Consider the following 14,394-nt stretch of genomic DNA (forward strand, 5'->3'; position numbering starts at 1 on the left):
ATAGTTGGCTATACCGCACTGGTGCAACCACAGCTCTTGGTACTATAGCTGTGTCCTGGACACACTGGGCAGTATATTTGTATGTCTTTCCATTTTCTGTGTTATTCATTGTATTACAGAGAGTCTCATTTAGAAGGAGTAATCTGTACATGTTGGCAAAGAAGGACTTCTGCCAGTAATACCTATTTTGTTCCTCTAAACAGAGCAAATGGAGCATAAGCTCTCTCTACATGAGATGGATTTCCTGGGGACTTTGTCGGCAAACTTATCGGATGAAGACACTATGGAAAAGCTTTGCTTTAGGACAAATGGGCCATGTTTTTAAGGAAGAAAATGCTGGAATATTTAAGAGATTTTCGTACCACTAAGAAAGACCTTCATTATTTTCTTTTCTGGACTATTTTTCCTTAAAGGATTTAACTGCATAAAATGTTTGCAGCTCATGCTGAATTCTCAGTTCAAGTATTTGATGACAATTTTCCCCATGATTATTTGCTCATTAATACTGGTAAGTTCTGAAAGATGTTGTTTATGCTTGATGCATTTGCTAAAACTGGAATCACCCCCCTTTATCAACTTTTGAATTAGGATAGTTTGAAGAGAACACGCTGCTAACTTGAACTTTGCAATATTTGGCTCTCTGGCTTTACGTTGTTATCCCAATAGTAGTTTGATTCATCAGTTTCTGCCTAAAGCAAAACTCTCTTAGGAAGTCAAGGTGGATTTGCTCAGGTGAAACCTGTGGGATTATTCTCTGTTGGAAAATGAATACAACTAGATAAATATGTGTGTAGAAGGACAAACTGCTTTCAAAAAGCACAGGTAATGTAACATTAACAAAGCAGCGTAGCGTGTACTGAACTCTGAAAATTTCTTTTTAAAAATTAAGAAGCATTAAGAAGAATTCTTAATTAGGAATCTCTAAGAATTAATTAAGAATAAAAAGAATTATTTAAAAAATTAGGAAGAATTATGAAGAATTGATTTCTCTCACTAGCTTTAACCTCCGATATTATTTATTCTTTAAAGATTTAATTTGCAGGACTGCTAATCTGTTGTTCGTTGGGGGCTTGCTTTGTCCAGCTACCCTAGATGAAGATCCTCTGTCTAGTCATCAATTACAGATGTTAATTGGAGAGCGGGGGGGGGGGGGGGGAGGGTGGGGGGGGGCGCAGGGAAACTAATCCATTGCAGAGACGTCCTGCACAAGGAAACAAACAGATGAATAAGATCTTTAGATCACTACTAGTGGTTAAGTATCTGCATATATGTGATGAAACATTGCCTGTATTAAGCTTTCCAGCAAAAAAAGAACTGCATTTGAACAAAAGTGACTGAAGGGAGAAGCTGAAAACTTCCCCCCCGCCTTTTTTTTCTTTTTTTTTTTTTTTCTGTTGCATGACAATGCAACAGGAATTACTACTTAAAAAAAAATAAATAAAAAAAAATCTGCTTGTGTGTGTTTCCTGTTCCAGTTTGTTTAGTCACAAGTCTGAATTAGATCTCTCTGTTGGTTGGTTTCATTACTATAAACAGGTCTTGTGCTTTGTTTCAATACATCAAAGCCCATAGCCAGGCACAGACAGGTAATGTAAAAGGGGGTGAGAAAGTTTACAGTCTTGCTTCATTGTTTCTTTAAGCCTTCCAGACAACGGTCGGAGGGATCACTCGGAGGTTAAAAGAAGGCTTGGCTGTTGGTTGTTTTTTTTTTTTTTTTTATAAACTGGTTTCTCTTTTGTTCCTTTTCTAGAAACCGCATGTAACTTTAGGTCAGAAAAGGGTAAAATGTGGCACTTCTTCAACCAGCATTACCGCTGCCTTGGGGTAACCGGATCAGGCAAAGGTGTAGGCTCCTCTCCCTGCTATGCTAACGCCGGCAATGCTATCCTTCAGGTGAGTACCAGCGGTTTATTTCTTTTCAAATCTCCATCCACCCGAAGGATGCAGATGCCTGAGGAGGGTATTTTCTCATGACTGACACTGCCAAAAAAAAATCACTGGTTTAGCCCTTTAAAGATAAAAGGGAATCACTCCCTCCCACAGCATTTTTACTAAAGCTGCTCTAAAAGTTTTCTTCCCTCCAGCCCTTGCATCTCTCCAGGTTTTCCTCTCTTTTCTTCCTTTCTTTCTCTCTCTCTCTTTTTTTTTTCTTTTTTTTTTTTTTTTATCTGCCCTCTTAAAACAACAGGAATGCTGCACTGGCCCTCAGCCAGCCAAGGCTCAGTGAGCAGGGTAAAATTTCAGTTCAGATTTACGGGAAGGTGTTGGGAGTAAAAATCTGGTTTGGTGAGTTTAAGGCAGGGAGTAGTCAAAAGACAACCTTGCTACTGTGAGTGCGGAGAGAAAGGGAGGAGGAAAGGGGGGGGGATAAAAAAACCACACACACCCAGGCTGTGGATGAGAGACCAATTTTTCCCTTGTCCGAGTTTCAGTGCATGTTCCTGAGCTCTTAGACCTTATCAAGTTTGTAGGCAGAAAGTCGGGTCTGGGAGTGGAAGAGCCGTGTACTGCTGGCCGGGAGCTCAGCGTCCCGCTCAGCGCCCTGGAATGTGCAGCTTAGGGCAGGGGCGAGCAGGGGCTTTAGCTTAGCTGGTACTAATTGCAAGTTTTAGTGCTCAAAAACTCTGTTTAAAAAAAAAAAAAAAAAAAAAAAAAGAGCAAAGAGCCAAGAGAGGGAGTTAAGGCTGGGAGAGCTGTTGCTCCAAGCAGCAGCGTGAGGAGTTGCTCAACTCTCGTTTAGCAGCGGGGTAGAAAGGAAAATGCATTAGGTTGCTGCCCCGAAACGTTGCTGCTGCTGCGAATGGTGCTGGGCGCTGAGGCAGGCTCCAGGTAGGTACCGTCACTTTTTGGTTTGCTCTGCTCTTCCTGTGTCCTTACCTGAGGCTTCACTCTTCTGTGATTGGGTTGACAACATAAGAGGGCAGAAGTTCGCTCAGAAAATACATTTTAAAATATTTTTAGGGGGAACAGGCAAACGGAGAGGACTGCAGAGATTCTCGGTGGAGTTTCAGTGACTCTTTCCAAGTGACAGATTCCTGGTGATTCTGAGGAAAGATGACAGATGAGAGGCAGAAGTAGGTATTAAATAAGGACAGAGAGAGAAGTGATCTGCAGATCTGAAAGTTTTAAATTAAACTATGTATGTTTCTCCATGGCAAAGAGAAGCCACAGCGTGACATGCCTAATGTCTTCAGAGGAAATTTTGGAAAGAGTATTTTGTTTGTATGGCTGTTTCTTCTTTTTCAACATTTAAAGTACTGTAGTTCATGTAGAAGGTGGAGTTGGGGCACAAGTGACAGAGAGGTGACAAGAGGGCTCTGAGATAGGCTGCCGTCTGCCAGTTTGTTATAGACATTAGCATAAGAATGGGATCTTATCTGGGAAAAGTTTCTGATGACCATTTAAAATACATGTATCGATCAGGAGGTCAGGCATCTCCGTCACTCTGAGGTATGTGTGATTAGATGAGAAATACCAGGGACTCCGTATTCATGTTAAAAGAAATAACTGATTTATTTTTTTTTTAGAGGGAAAGCTACACAGCTCATTTCTTCTTAGGAATTTAAAATAAAACTTTGAGCTACAGACAAAGTATTCTAATAGTTAAAGATCACTGGGACCTATAAGGTCACAAAATCCCTCCTAAATTTTATGAGCTCAAGTGGGCTGACCTGGTAGAGGGCAGAAGCGTCAGACCGGGCTGAAATGAGCCGCCTGAGGCTAACACAAATTGAATATCGGTGCCTTTGTGTGCCTCCTAGACTTTGCAAACGATAATTCGGACAAGCCGGCAATTATTCTTCACCAGTCGAGCCAAGTTCACATGATGCGAGAGGGGGAACTGGGGCGTCTTTTGCAACCAAGGAGGCAGCCAGCGGCTGCCAGCGGGATTGCCAGCAGGAATGCCAGCGGGAATGCCGGTGGGATTGATTGCCGGGGGGATTGATTGCTGGCGCGCTGCAGGTGCCAGGCCGCGGGGGCGAGAGGTCGCCCGCCGTGTTAAGCAGAGCCTGGTATACAGCTGGAAAACTGGAAGGCAACGCATGCTCTGGGAGAGGAAACAGAGATAATGCCAGGAATACGCCGCTGTTGGGTGTCCGGCAGGCTCGTAGCACGAGTGCTAAAGGGTAACAAACTGCTGTCTGGGAGATAAATGAAGAGACAAACACTTTTCTTGAGCATTCGTTCTCTCTCCCCCCTACTCCCCTGCAAATTCCCATCCCGGGAGAGGTTTCTCTCCTGGCTTGTTTTAGAGCCATGCATCCTGATGGAGCTGAGGGCAGGTGCTCCCACCTTGCCTCCCCACCTAGGGAGACACCAGCTCCCTCCCCTGTTTTTGGATACCAGCCTCTTCTGAGACACGGGCTCTGTGCCCTCGGTGGTGTTAGGGAAATACCTAGAGCTGGCTGGCATGTAAATACGGTTGCTAATCATTTCCGTGCGTCCCTGCGGTGGCCCGGGATGCGAAACCTTTGTTTGAAGTTTGTGAAAGTAAAGGAATGTGCTGCCTCAAATACACCAGATTAAAAAAAAAATTTGAAAAACTTTGGAATAAAAGTGTTTAATATAAGCAGTGAAGATGGCAGAGCCTTCAGGGAATACTGTTTCCGTGGAAGTTTGGTCTGAAACCTTGACCTTGCACGGCCCACACCCGGCTGGCTTTGGCAGGGCTCTCCCTGGCACTAGGATCTGCTTTTGGGTCTGCCCAAATTTTGGGGTCTTAGCTTCTTCCACATGGCAGAGCCCCCTTGCTCCTTTGCTACCACTCTGTGAAATGCTACACCTTCTGCAGAAACCGTGAGAGCACCCAACAGAAGGCGGAGGGGTTTGATTTTGCTTGTTAGGATGTACTTTTTCCACTGTCAGCTGTTTCCCCCTGTGAAAATTAAGACCGGTAAAAAAAAGTTGGAAATGATGCTTTTTTGGTAGCTGATTAAAAAATATTTAATCCTAGCAACATAGATGGCAATTCTAACGTGTAAGTCTATGATGGCAAATCATAGACTTATTGTTGTCTCTGACTACCAGAGAAACTGATTCTTATGGTTTTAAGTGTATATTGAAGTCCTATTCATTGGGTTGGCAATGATATATTCAAAATGTATTAATATCCTACAGCTAGAGAAGAAGATCCAGGGGTTACTCTGGAGTGGGTATGCAAGCACCTGTTGGTTTACTGTAGGAGCCCACAGCAGTATTAGAGTGACAAACTCCAGTGGATATTATACTACACTTATAGGTGAAGCAATAATATAATCTTGGCTTTTTCATTTAAACCGCTGGCCCTGATCACCTGTGCATGGTTTCCCAAATCAACAATGCTCTGATTTATTGAGAAATGTAATAGGGGAAAATATGTGCTCTTTGTGAAGAAATGTTGCCAGATCCTGTTCCTGTTGAAAATAAGAAATCAATGACTTGGATGAACGTAAAGAACAGGTTTGCTTTGTGGCCAAGAAGCAAAATCTGACAGACTGACTGTGAAGGGACTATCTCTATGCCTGTGGACAGGTGTATGTAGTTGTTTCTTTCGTCAGCAAGTTCAGATCTGCAAATTACCAATGACCTAAACCCACAAATCTGTCCTTATATTGTAGTCGAGTCACTTTGAAATTTGTTTCATATGGGGATTTTTAGGTGCCATTTTCAAGGTTGTAAAATGGATCCTGTGAACAGGATATTTTTGTGTTCTGCTTTAGCAGCAGGAAAGACTCCGACCTTTGTCTTTCCAGTAAGAGGCCTAAAATAATATTTCTTTCTGCTGTTGGTTTTTTTTTTTTTTCCCAATAAAATGCTTCTGGGTACACCTAGCTCTTGCCAAGATCAGGAACATCTCAGTAGCCTTGCTGAGACAATGCAGGCTTTGTATAGCTATGGCTGGTGGGGTTTTGGTGACACAGTAAACTCAACAGAGCAAAGCAACTTCTTAGTAACTGCAAAGCTGCCTACCTGATATTTGAGGGCATTTTTGTCCTTTCCAATCTTTCATTTGCCATGATCACAAGTAAGAGTTCATTTGAAAAGAACAGAGAGGTTTTGGATATTTTTTAAGAGCGTGTCTTACAAAATATACTTAGAGGCTGGATGTTATCTTTTACCTAGCTAGGTCATAAAGCTGAGACTAAATCAGCACAGATGGGCTTGTTTGGCACAAGATGGATAGAAACTAGAAATGCACAAGAATTCTTGACCAAGTATGATGAGACACCAGTAACTTTCAGCTATTTCCAAAGTGGGCATGGTTTAGCCGGCCACTGACCACTGGAATGCTCTCTGTCCTAGTTGCCAATGGGAGAGCCATTGGGAGATTTACTCTGGAGAAGCACCACCCCAAATGATGTAGCTCAGGATTTGCATTCGTGTTTTGGCCTTTTGAGTACCCAGTGGACGTGCTTGAGTTCTACCTTTGAAATAGACTGAAACACTGTCTCTGCATTTCTCTCTTTTATCAGAGAAACTTAGTAAACTCCACCGCAAGCCAGCATGTTGGTTCAGCCTCAGCAAGTTGAGTTCTCAGTAACATTAAAGACGTCATTAATTATTGCACTGTCATAGACCCGGGATTCCTGACCGGGGTGTTGCTGCTGCGTGTGTACCTGCTCGGCAGGCGGAGGGCAAGGACTGTCACTGCTGTGCAGAGTATATGCATGAAATACCCAACGAGAGGCAAGAGATGGGTCAGACGTGGGGTGGAGCACCAGGAAATGGTGAGAGGGGTCAGCTGGGTACAGAGCAGGCACAGCACGCTGGCAGCCCTGCTGCCGTTGCACTATTCCGGCAGCCCTGCTGCTGTTGCACTATTCCAGCCACAAGGGAGAGATTTTAGAAGGAATTTAGGAGAGACGAGCAAAGCTTCTCTGCAGTTATGACCAGGGAGGTAGTTCCATGGAGGCGTTACAAGGGAAAGCAGAAAGGTACTTGATGGGAAGCATAAAGTGGGTGTTCAAAAGCTGCAAAAGTCACCCATTTGCCATGCAGCTCCACCTGCCTGCGCGAGCGCCGTGCGTAAGGACGCCTTTTATTTTATTTGTTAGAGAATGGAGAGCTGGTCAACAGAAGCACAAAAAGGAACAGCACACTCAAAACATCAGGCTATGAAAATGATCCTTGTATTAGTATTTGGAAGATGAAACAGCAGATCAAGATTGCAATTATGAAAGCAGAGAAAAGGATGTCACCTTTACTGAGCTAATGCAACGGTGAGGCCCTGGAGAAGTGTTTTAGCTGTGAGGGCAGATAGAATAGGCAATGTCTCTGACGTGTAAGTGGAAAGCATCAACAGATCTTAGCTGTATCTTGAGAGCAAGGCTGCCCAAATACAAGCTGTGCCCCGCCTGCAAACAGAGCCACAATTGTCACTGCGGAAAGGAGAGAAAAGACATTTCGGGTATCCCCTGAGAGTAGGGTTATTAGGGACTCTGTTTTATCCACGTTGAGCTGGAATCGATGGCTAGGCTTTCATCAGCCAGGCTTTCAGAAGACAGAAAAAGTGGGTGAGAGTCACCAGCTAGGCTGGATATTATGGGAAAGCAAATTGAAGGAAATCGAAGTATAGGGAGAATTTGCAATTGAACTCGGTAAATACCAAGACGAGGATTAAAAGCAAAAGAGAAGTCATCAGGGTTGATGGAGTGGAAATCACAGAAAGGCTGAATGGTGGGACATAATGGGGGAGGCTAATGGATGGTGGTGAATGGGAGCACTTGAAGGTTAGTGCAGGGAAAATTCAGCATTAGAGAGCCTGCAGTTTGAGCAGTGCTTGCTGAATAAATGGTCTTTTTTTTTATGAGTAACAGAGCAGGATCAGGGCAGCAGAGGAAAGGAATGGGTGAGATGGACACAGCATGACAAGGGGGTGATATGGGTCATCAGCATAAATCAGCAACAGCGAGAAGAGAAAAATGGAGAAACAAAACTGGAGGAGGAAGGTGGTGGACACGCATGAAGGGGAGGTGTCTGCAGGGCTGGAAAGGGAAGGGAGCAAATGAGAAATGAGGGATCCTTGTAAAGAGGAGGAGGAAGGAGAAGGCGGGGGGGAAAGATCCACTCATGGAGTATAGTCTGATCCCAGTTAGGGAAAATCTGAGACAGAGATGCTTCATCAGGGTTTGAAAGCCTTGCTGTTGAGGCAACAAAGTTTCAGGACCCGGGGGGGGGGGAAGTGTGAAGAGACTGTGGCTAACTGAGGTCCTTATAGCTGAAGTGTGTGCTGGGGTGAGAAACAGAGGGTGTGAGGACTGGGCAGGCGGCATGCAGGGTGAGACTGCGGGAGCTCTCAAGGTTGGGGAGGGAGGAAGAGCCCGAGCTGGGAAAAAAGGCACCAAAGGCAAGGAGGGAAGGTACAGTCAAACACGAACGTGCACGCAGGGACATGTCCTCGAGATGTTTTTACAACAAAAGAGCACGTTCAGCTCACCTTAATAAAATATTCACATTATTAACATGACTTTAGGCCATGTCCACGTCATGTGCATACTTCTGGCTGTAAAATTTCTGTTGGCTGTGGGTGCTGCAATTTCACCAGAGTTCATGCACTGGTACCCACATCCTACTGTGAGTGCTACTCCTCATGGGGAGCGTTTCACTCTCATTACTACTCCCATTAAAGATAGCACTAATAAGGTGCCTGAAGCTCACAGGAGCATAGTAAAGCTGCAAGCAGAGAAAGATTTCGTGGGTGAGTGTATTCAAACTTCTGGGACTGCAGTACGGTCTGTGGGTCTTGAAGATTGACTCTGTGCTTGGCTTCTTGGCTTCATGAAGTGGACAAGAAAAGACCCATCTTATCTGACTTGCTGAATGCACACGTTTGATGGATGGGAAGCTGGAGGCACCTCAGGCTGGATCAAGGAGATCTGAACGTGCCCACTGTTCCTGCCTGTGGTGTCTTACTCAGTGTTTATGAAGTAAACAGCGTGAGGAGATGCTGATGGCAAGGTTGTTTGCTCACCCTGAGCACCCAGGCCCAGGGCAGCTGCAGATGTACCCAGCAGTGCTGCACAGCCCCAGGACCCAGGAGGAAGATTCAACCTGGTCACCGTCCAAACACGCCACGGTTGTCCTGCAAGGAAAAAAAAAAAAAAGTTATTTTCATAGAAGCTAATTGTATTGAGCAATTATAAACAAAAAGGCTTCTACGTGCCTTTTCCACATACTGAAGTCCCAAGTCTCGTCTTACCTGTGTGAGTCACAGGTCAGACTGTACGTGTGCAGGAGAAATCTTCCTAAGGGCCACAGGGGTGGTGAGGGGTGTCTGGTACATGGGGAGGGTGCTCTGCCTCCTGCGGCAAGTGATCGGTGGGAACGCGGTCTGAGATGGGCAGCAGCTCCTGAACATATCTGTGGCTTCTCTCTTCCTCACTGCCTTGTAACATGCAGCCCCTGGAGTCCTTACTGATATTGGAAAGTCTTTTCTCTGACCTGTGTTTTACCATGGGTATTTACAGGTCCTTATTCGAGGTGCTGAGAAGATCAGAGACCATGTCTTCCCATGTTCAATTTTTGTTTCTCTCGAAAATCCTGGTTTTCTGCAGGTATTCGTCTGCAAGCTTACATGCCTGGTAAGCAGCAAGACAGACTGACAAACAATTTTAGTTTTTACTGTCTGCTGACCTTATGAGTCTAAGAAAATTCCTGTCGGAATTCCTGTGCAAATTCCTGGCCATTCCAATGGCCACCTGCCTCGGGAAACTTTATCAGCTCACTGTCTGTTTGATATATGGGGCACTGTATAAAACCTACAGTTCTGAGGGATGTGAAATGAACTGCCAGAAGCTCTGAGCAAGCGCAGTTACGTATTGCTGAACTGGAGGTGCTGGTGGCCTTAGCTGTTGGCTTTCTCATCAGAATAAGAGAAGCCCAGGGCAAACGACTCTTGCTCACAGAGCAGTTCCAGGGCTTTTTTTCCTCTAGCTACAGCATTAGCTGGGGGCTTTTTGATTCCTGTCATCTCCCAAAGTTGGGTTTGTGGTGATGTGCTAGCAGGAAGAGAGGCACCATTAAAACACGTCACGGATTGGAGAGAGGTGTGTTACTTGCGATCCTGCTAGCCCCTGGGCTGTGGGGCTGCTGTGAGCGGGCTGTTGGCACTGTTGTGATGTCCATCCCATTGGTAGAGCAACACAGCAGAGGGCTGAGCCTGTTCGACCAGCCTCAGCTTGTGACTTTCCTGAGGAGGCTGAGACCTGAGCCAGATCCTGGCATTTTCATCTGTAGATCACTGAACCTTTTTTGAAACAAAAAGAAAAAATAAAAAAAACATTTATATTTTTTATTTTATGTATGTATATGTTATTGCACTCCTTGTGCAAATAGTAGCCTTTCTTCTACAGTGGTGTCGGTGACCACTGACTTCAGTGAAGTCAGTAAAAGTGCTCTGTACTTCTGTAAGGGCAGAGAACAAGGCTTTGGTAAGTTTAACTTTGCAGCTGTTTGGGGAATACCTTGGTGCTTCTAAACAGATGTAGGCTTCTCTGTATATGCACAGCAGGTATCAACACAAATCAGTGTCCACGCTGGATTTTTCATTCCCAAAGCACTCAGTCAGCTGTCAGTGTTTAGTTACCATCTTTGTCTCTGGTTTAGGGTGATGATCTTGATGGGATCATTTTCCCTCTGTGCCATAGTTTCCCCACCAATAGATGGGAAATACATGTTTTTTTCCTCTCCTCTTGTGAAACAGTAGAAACTCACTTTGAGGAGTGCCATAGGACATAGGCTGTTAAAGAACATATTGCGTATATATAAAAAGTGATAGGGATGCACCTGCTTCTAGTATGAAGAATGTCTCCCTCTTTTTATTTTCCAATAGACACAACAGTTTTTTTCTAAATAAATAAGTTGTGTAAAAAAATATAGGGTCTCCAAAGAAAATTAAAGCAAAACTGCTGACAGTGCAATCTACTTACCTATGGCCAGTGTAATAAACTTAGTTTTATGAAAAATACCATGTGTCCGCAAGCCTAGAAGGTTATATTTGCAATAAAGCTTCACACTGGTAATAGTGGAAATCAGTTAAAGACCACAGCTCTCTGTGAACGCTGCGGGTACGCAAGGCACAAAGTGTACAGGGGAGTTGTAAGCTGGGGTGTAAGTTTATAGTATCTTTGGACACACCTTTGTGTTTTTAATATGTAGGCAACTGTATGTTCTTTTTTTCTTGTACTCCAAAGTAATCAGAAAGGATCCTGCTGCAGTTTGGGAGCTGTAATCGTGCTATCACACAGCTGATAGGAGCCTATCTATCCCTGTGTGTGCAGTCATGCCCTAGGAATACCCACAAACAGGTTGGACAAACCCTTTCTAGAGCTAAAGCTGGTGCAAAGAGGATTAGATAAGCTTCCTAGTCGTTGTTGTGCAAGTTTCTTTCTGAGTTCTGGGTTCAAAGCAAAACTCGGCCAAAATGACAGGATTGAAACTCCTCGGTGGCCAGACTCCCTCTATCCATACAGTGTGATACGGCAGTCATTGTGCAGCGCCTACTGCTGACTCACTGTTTCCCCATCCTACCATCTCTGCCTCAGCCTTCCGGCTCAGGTGACAGTGTCTGGGACCTCCATGCTCTCCGCTTGCGCTGCCTGTGTCCATCAGTGAGTCTGGGGCCATGGCCGGGGATCCGGGAGTGGGATGCGTGTTTGGAAGGATGCAAAGTGAGGGGTTGCTGAGCAAGGAGTCTGTGGAGCACCAGGGCATACACAACCCTCTTCAGAGTGCAGCACAACTGGATGCAGAGATGCCAGTACCATGGAAAAGCAGAAGAGATGAACCCCCCCTCCACCAACATCAGGAGCTGTGAATGACATGCAAGGGGAAGGAACAAGGTTTTAATTTTCACCGCATTTCTACATTCTTCAAATCTGGGTTCCAGCCAAAATGCATGAAAGGCTTAGTTTCTGCCTTACCTCTGACAAGGTCTCTGTGGCTCCTAAAACAAGCACTGTAACATGAATGATGTGAGATGAGCAGCATTTTATTGCTCCTTCTACACATCCAAACCGTTTCTACCACATTTCCTCTTCATCTAATCTTATCTGTTTCGTGTTGCAATCCTTGCTGTGCTTCCCTATTTCCAAATCAAAGCACAATCTTTCTGCAAAAAAAAACTCGACAGATGCCTCCATTTTGAAGTGTGGCCTGTTTTAAACAAAGAACATCAGTTAGTTGCTAACTCATGGGTTTGTTAATCCTTACCTGGAAAGTAACCGATGCCAAAATCATTGCATTCTTAAAGCTCTTGCAAACATCAGTCACTGTTAAATAAAAGTTTCTTCTGAGTTCACACACACTATTGTATGTATAGGTGCAATAGGGTGTAGAACAAGCTAGGCAAGAAGCAAGAAGTATACAAATGACTGGTTTTGCAGAAAAGACATCAGTATAAAGCTTAGGAAACCTGGGTTCATGTCCCTGCCTTGCCACAGAAAATGGCACAGATGAGTTAACAACAGCACAGTTGAGCGGGTCGTTTGTGGTTGCTGTGGATATCTGTTCTGTGGTTCCTGGTCTCTGCCGGTACAGCTGAACATCCCATCGGGTTGTGAGTTCTTGCAGCAGGATCTGCTGTGGCCCATCTTTGGGGAGCTATGGCACATCTCAGGGGGTTTTCTGCATGTTTGGTTTACACCTCCATTTTGACAGTGTTGGGCAGTTGTTCAGGGAGAGCCCCAGGGAGGGGTGAGGGAAGGTGCCGATGGGCTGGACACCTAACCCAAACCTCCGCCAGCCCCTGGGCTCCCCGCCTCAGCTCCCCTTCCGAGGGGCTGGGTGGGATAAGTCCTGCGTTTCTGCTTCAGATCACTGCTTTCGGAAAAGCAGTTTGAAATGCACCGCTAAAGGGCCTGTAGCTTTAGTATTAATAAATAGATAGAACTGTTGTAGCCCACTCCAGAAAAAAACTGTGCACACAATCTTACCTACAGAGATCTGCTTCAAGTGAATGAAACTTTACATCCAAAAGTTCCCATTGTACAAGCAGATGTAAAAGGAAGAAGGCAGAGCAGCTCTGGTTAATAAGGATGCCTTGCATTTTCTAGTAGGAGACTGTTTTCAGTTATCGTTAATAGGGATGCCCTGCATTTTCTAGTAGAAGACTATTTTCATTTGCTTGTAATTTTGCAAAGCTTTAAGTCCCTGGATTGAAACATTGAAGGGTAAAATGTCTGCCTGAGGCCTGTGAATTTTTCTGCCTTTGCCTGGGTAGAGGCCCGAGAGTCACTTAACCTAAAATGATTAGACTGTTTCTGAAAATCAAAGTGGAGAATTTGCTCTTTTCAAATTTTTGCAATGTCTTCTTGGGGCTGTGACTTGACCTTTAGCAGGGAAGTGGGGCTTGCGCAGAGGTACCCAGGTTTAAGCAGGATATAAACCTTTGAAAATCACAGTTTCTATGCGCTTAGTGGAGACTCCAGCTTTTAACATCCAAGTCCGAGAAACCACTGTTCACACTGCATATCTCCAGTCTGAGCAAGAGTTTAGTTGCAGGGCTGGTGCAAGGCTGCTGGGCTCTCTGCCCCTGGGTGCAATAGCAGGGTGTAGGGCATCTAAAGGTTAAGGAAGCAAAGGGACAGGTAATGGGGCTTGGGGCTGTGAAGAGCAGGCTGGATCTAGGAGCAAGGGAAGAAGAGAGAGAAAAGGGACAAGGAGGTGGGAGAGGGACTACAACTATCTGCCTGGAAAAGCTGATGGAGAGTCAGAAGGCTGATGGAAAGAGGGACTTGAGGGGATAGCCCAAATGGAAGGGACTGAGAGCTGGTGGCTGGGCAGGGAGACAGCAGGGTCTGACATGGGGGGGCTGCAAAGGGAGCCGTCCGGGCAGGGGAACTCAGAGTGAGAGGTAATGACTGGAGGGAGGTGATGGTGTGAGCCTGGGGCACTGGTATCAGACAAGGGTGGGAAAGGGGAAATGGGGCAGGTCATCCAAGGATCCTGGATGGAGCCCGAGCCAGAGCACTTGGGAATGTGAATCCAGGGCGTTTCCCAGCAAAACCTTTCCCTCGGGAGGCTGGAAGGAGCCCCTTGCTCCTGCCTCTTCCCTCTCCTGCTGCTGCTGCCAGCAAATGCCGGGCTGGACTGCTGTCCCGCCTCTGTGATTTGCTCAGTTCCTTTGTGGAGCAGAAGTCTGTTTGGTCAATCTCATCTGCCACCCCTCCGAGTGACACACCGGTCAGTAGGATGCCACATGATGGAACTTGGGGTTGGGTTCCAGCTTGCATCCAAAAACAAAATAAACATAAAAGCTTAGGAAAGAGTGGACAGAGTCAGAAAAAATAAAAAGTGTGTAATTCAGATAGTGCCAGATTTATAGTCTGCACAATCCTAATTTTTCTTCTGGTAGTTTTATTATAGTACGATCCTGGTTTTTTGTACAGTTGGGTTTTTTTGTAGGATCCTTCCCTT

The 14,394-nt window shown here is 45.2% G+C and overlaps 1 protein-coding gene across 3 annotated transcripts in view; it reads left to right on the plus strand.

Moving 5' to 3' along the window:
• Window positions 1-1,491: 1,491 nt before the first annotated feature.
• RBM47 (RNA binding motif protein 47) overlaps window positions 1,492-14,394 on the plus strand; it is an 86,428-nt gene continuing 73,525 nt past the window's right edge. For 2 of the 3 annotated variants that reach the window (XM_054202451.1, XM_054202453.1), the window contains exons 1-2: window positions 1,492-1,586; window positions 1,751-1,893. In XM_054202451.1, coding sequence (XP_054058426.1) covers window positions 1,865-1,893 — 29 coding nt within the window. In that variant the 5' untranslated portion in view covers window positions 1,492-1,586; window positions 1,751-1,864. Of the gene's footprint in view, window positions 1,587-1,750; window positions 1,894-2,722; window positions 2,830-14,394 lie in introns of those variants that run through there. The other variant, XM_054202452.1, reaches the window with a different exon arrangement.

The sequence above is a fragment of the Rissa tridactyla genome, chromosome 5 (genome assembly GCF_028500815.1).
Source record: "Rissa tridactyla isolate bRisTri1 chromosome 5, bRisTri1.patW.cur.20221130, whole genome shotgun sequence".
NCBI lineage: Eukaryota > Metazoa > Chordata > Aves > Charadriiformes > Laridae > Rissa > Rissa tridactyla.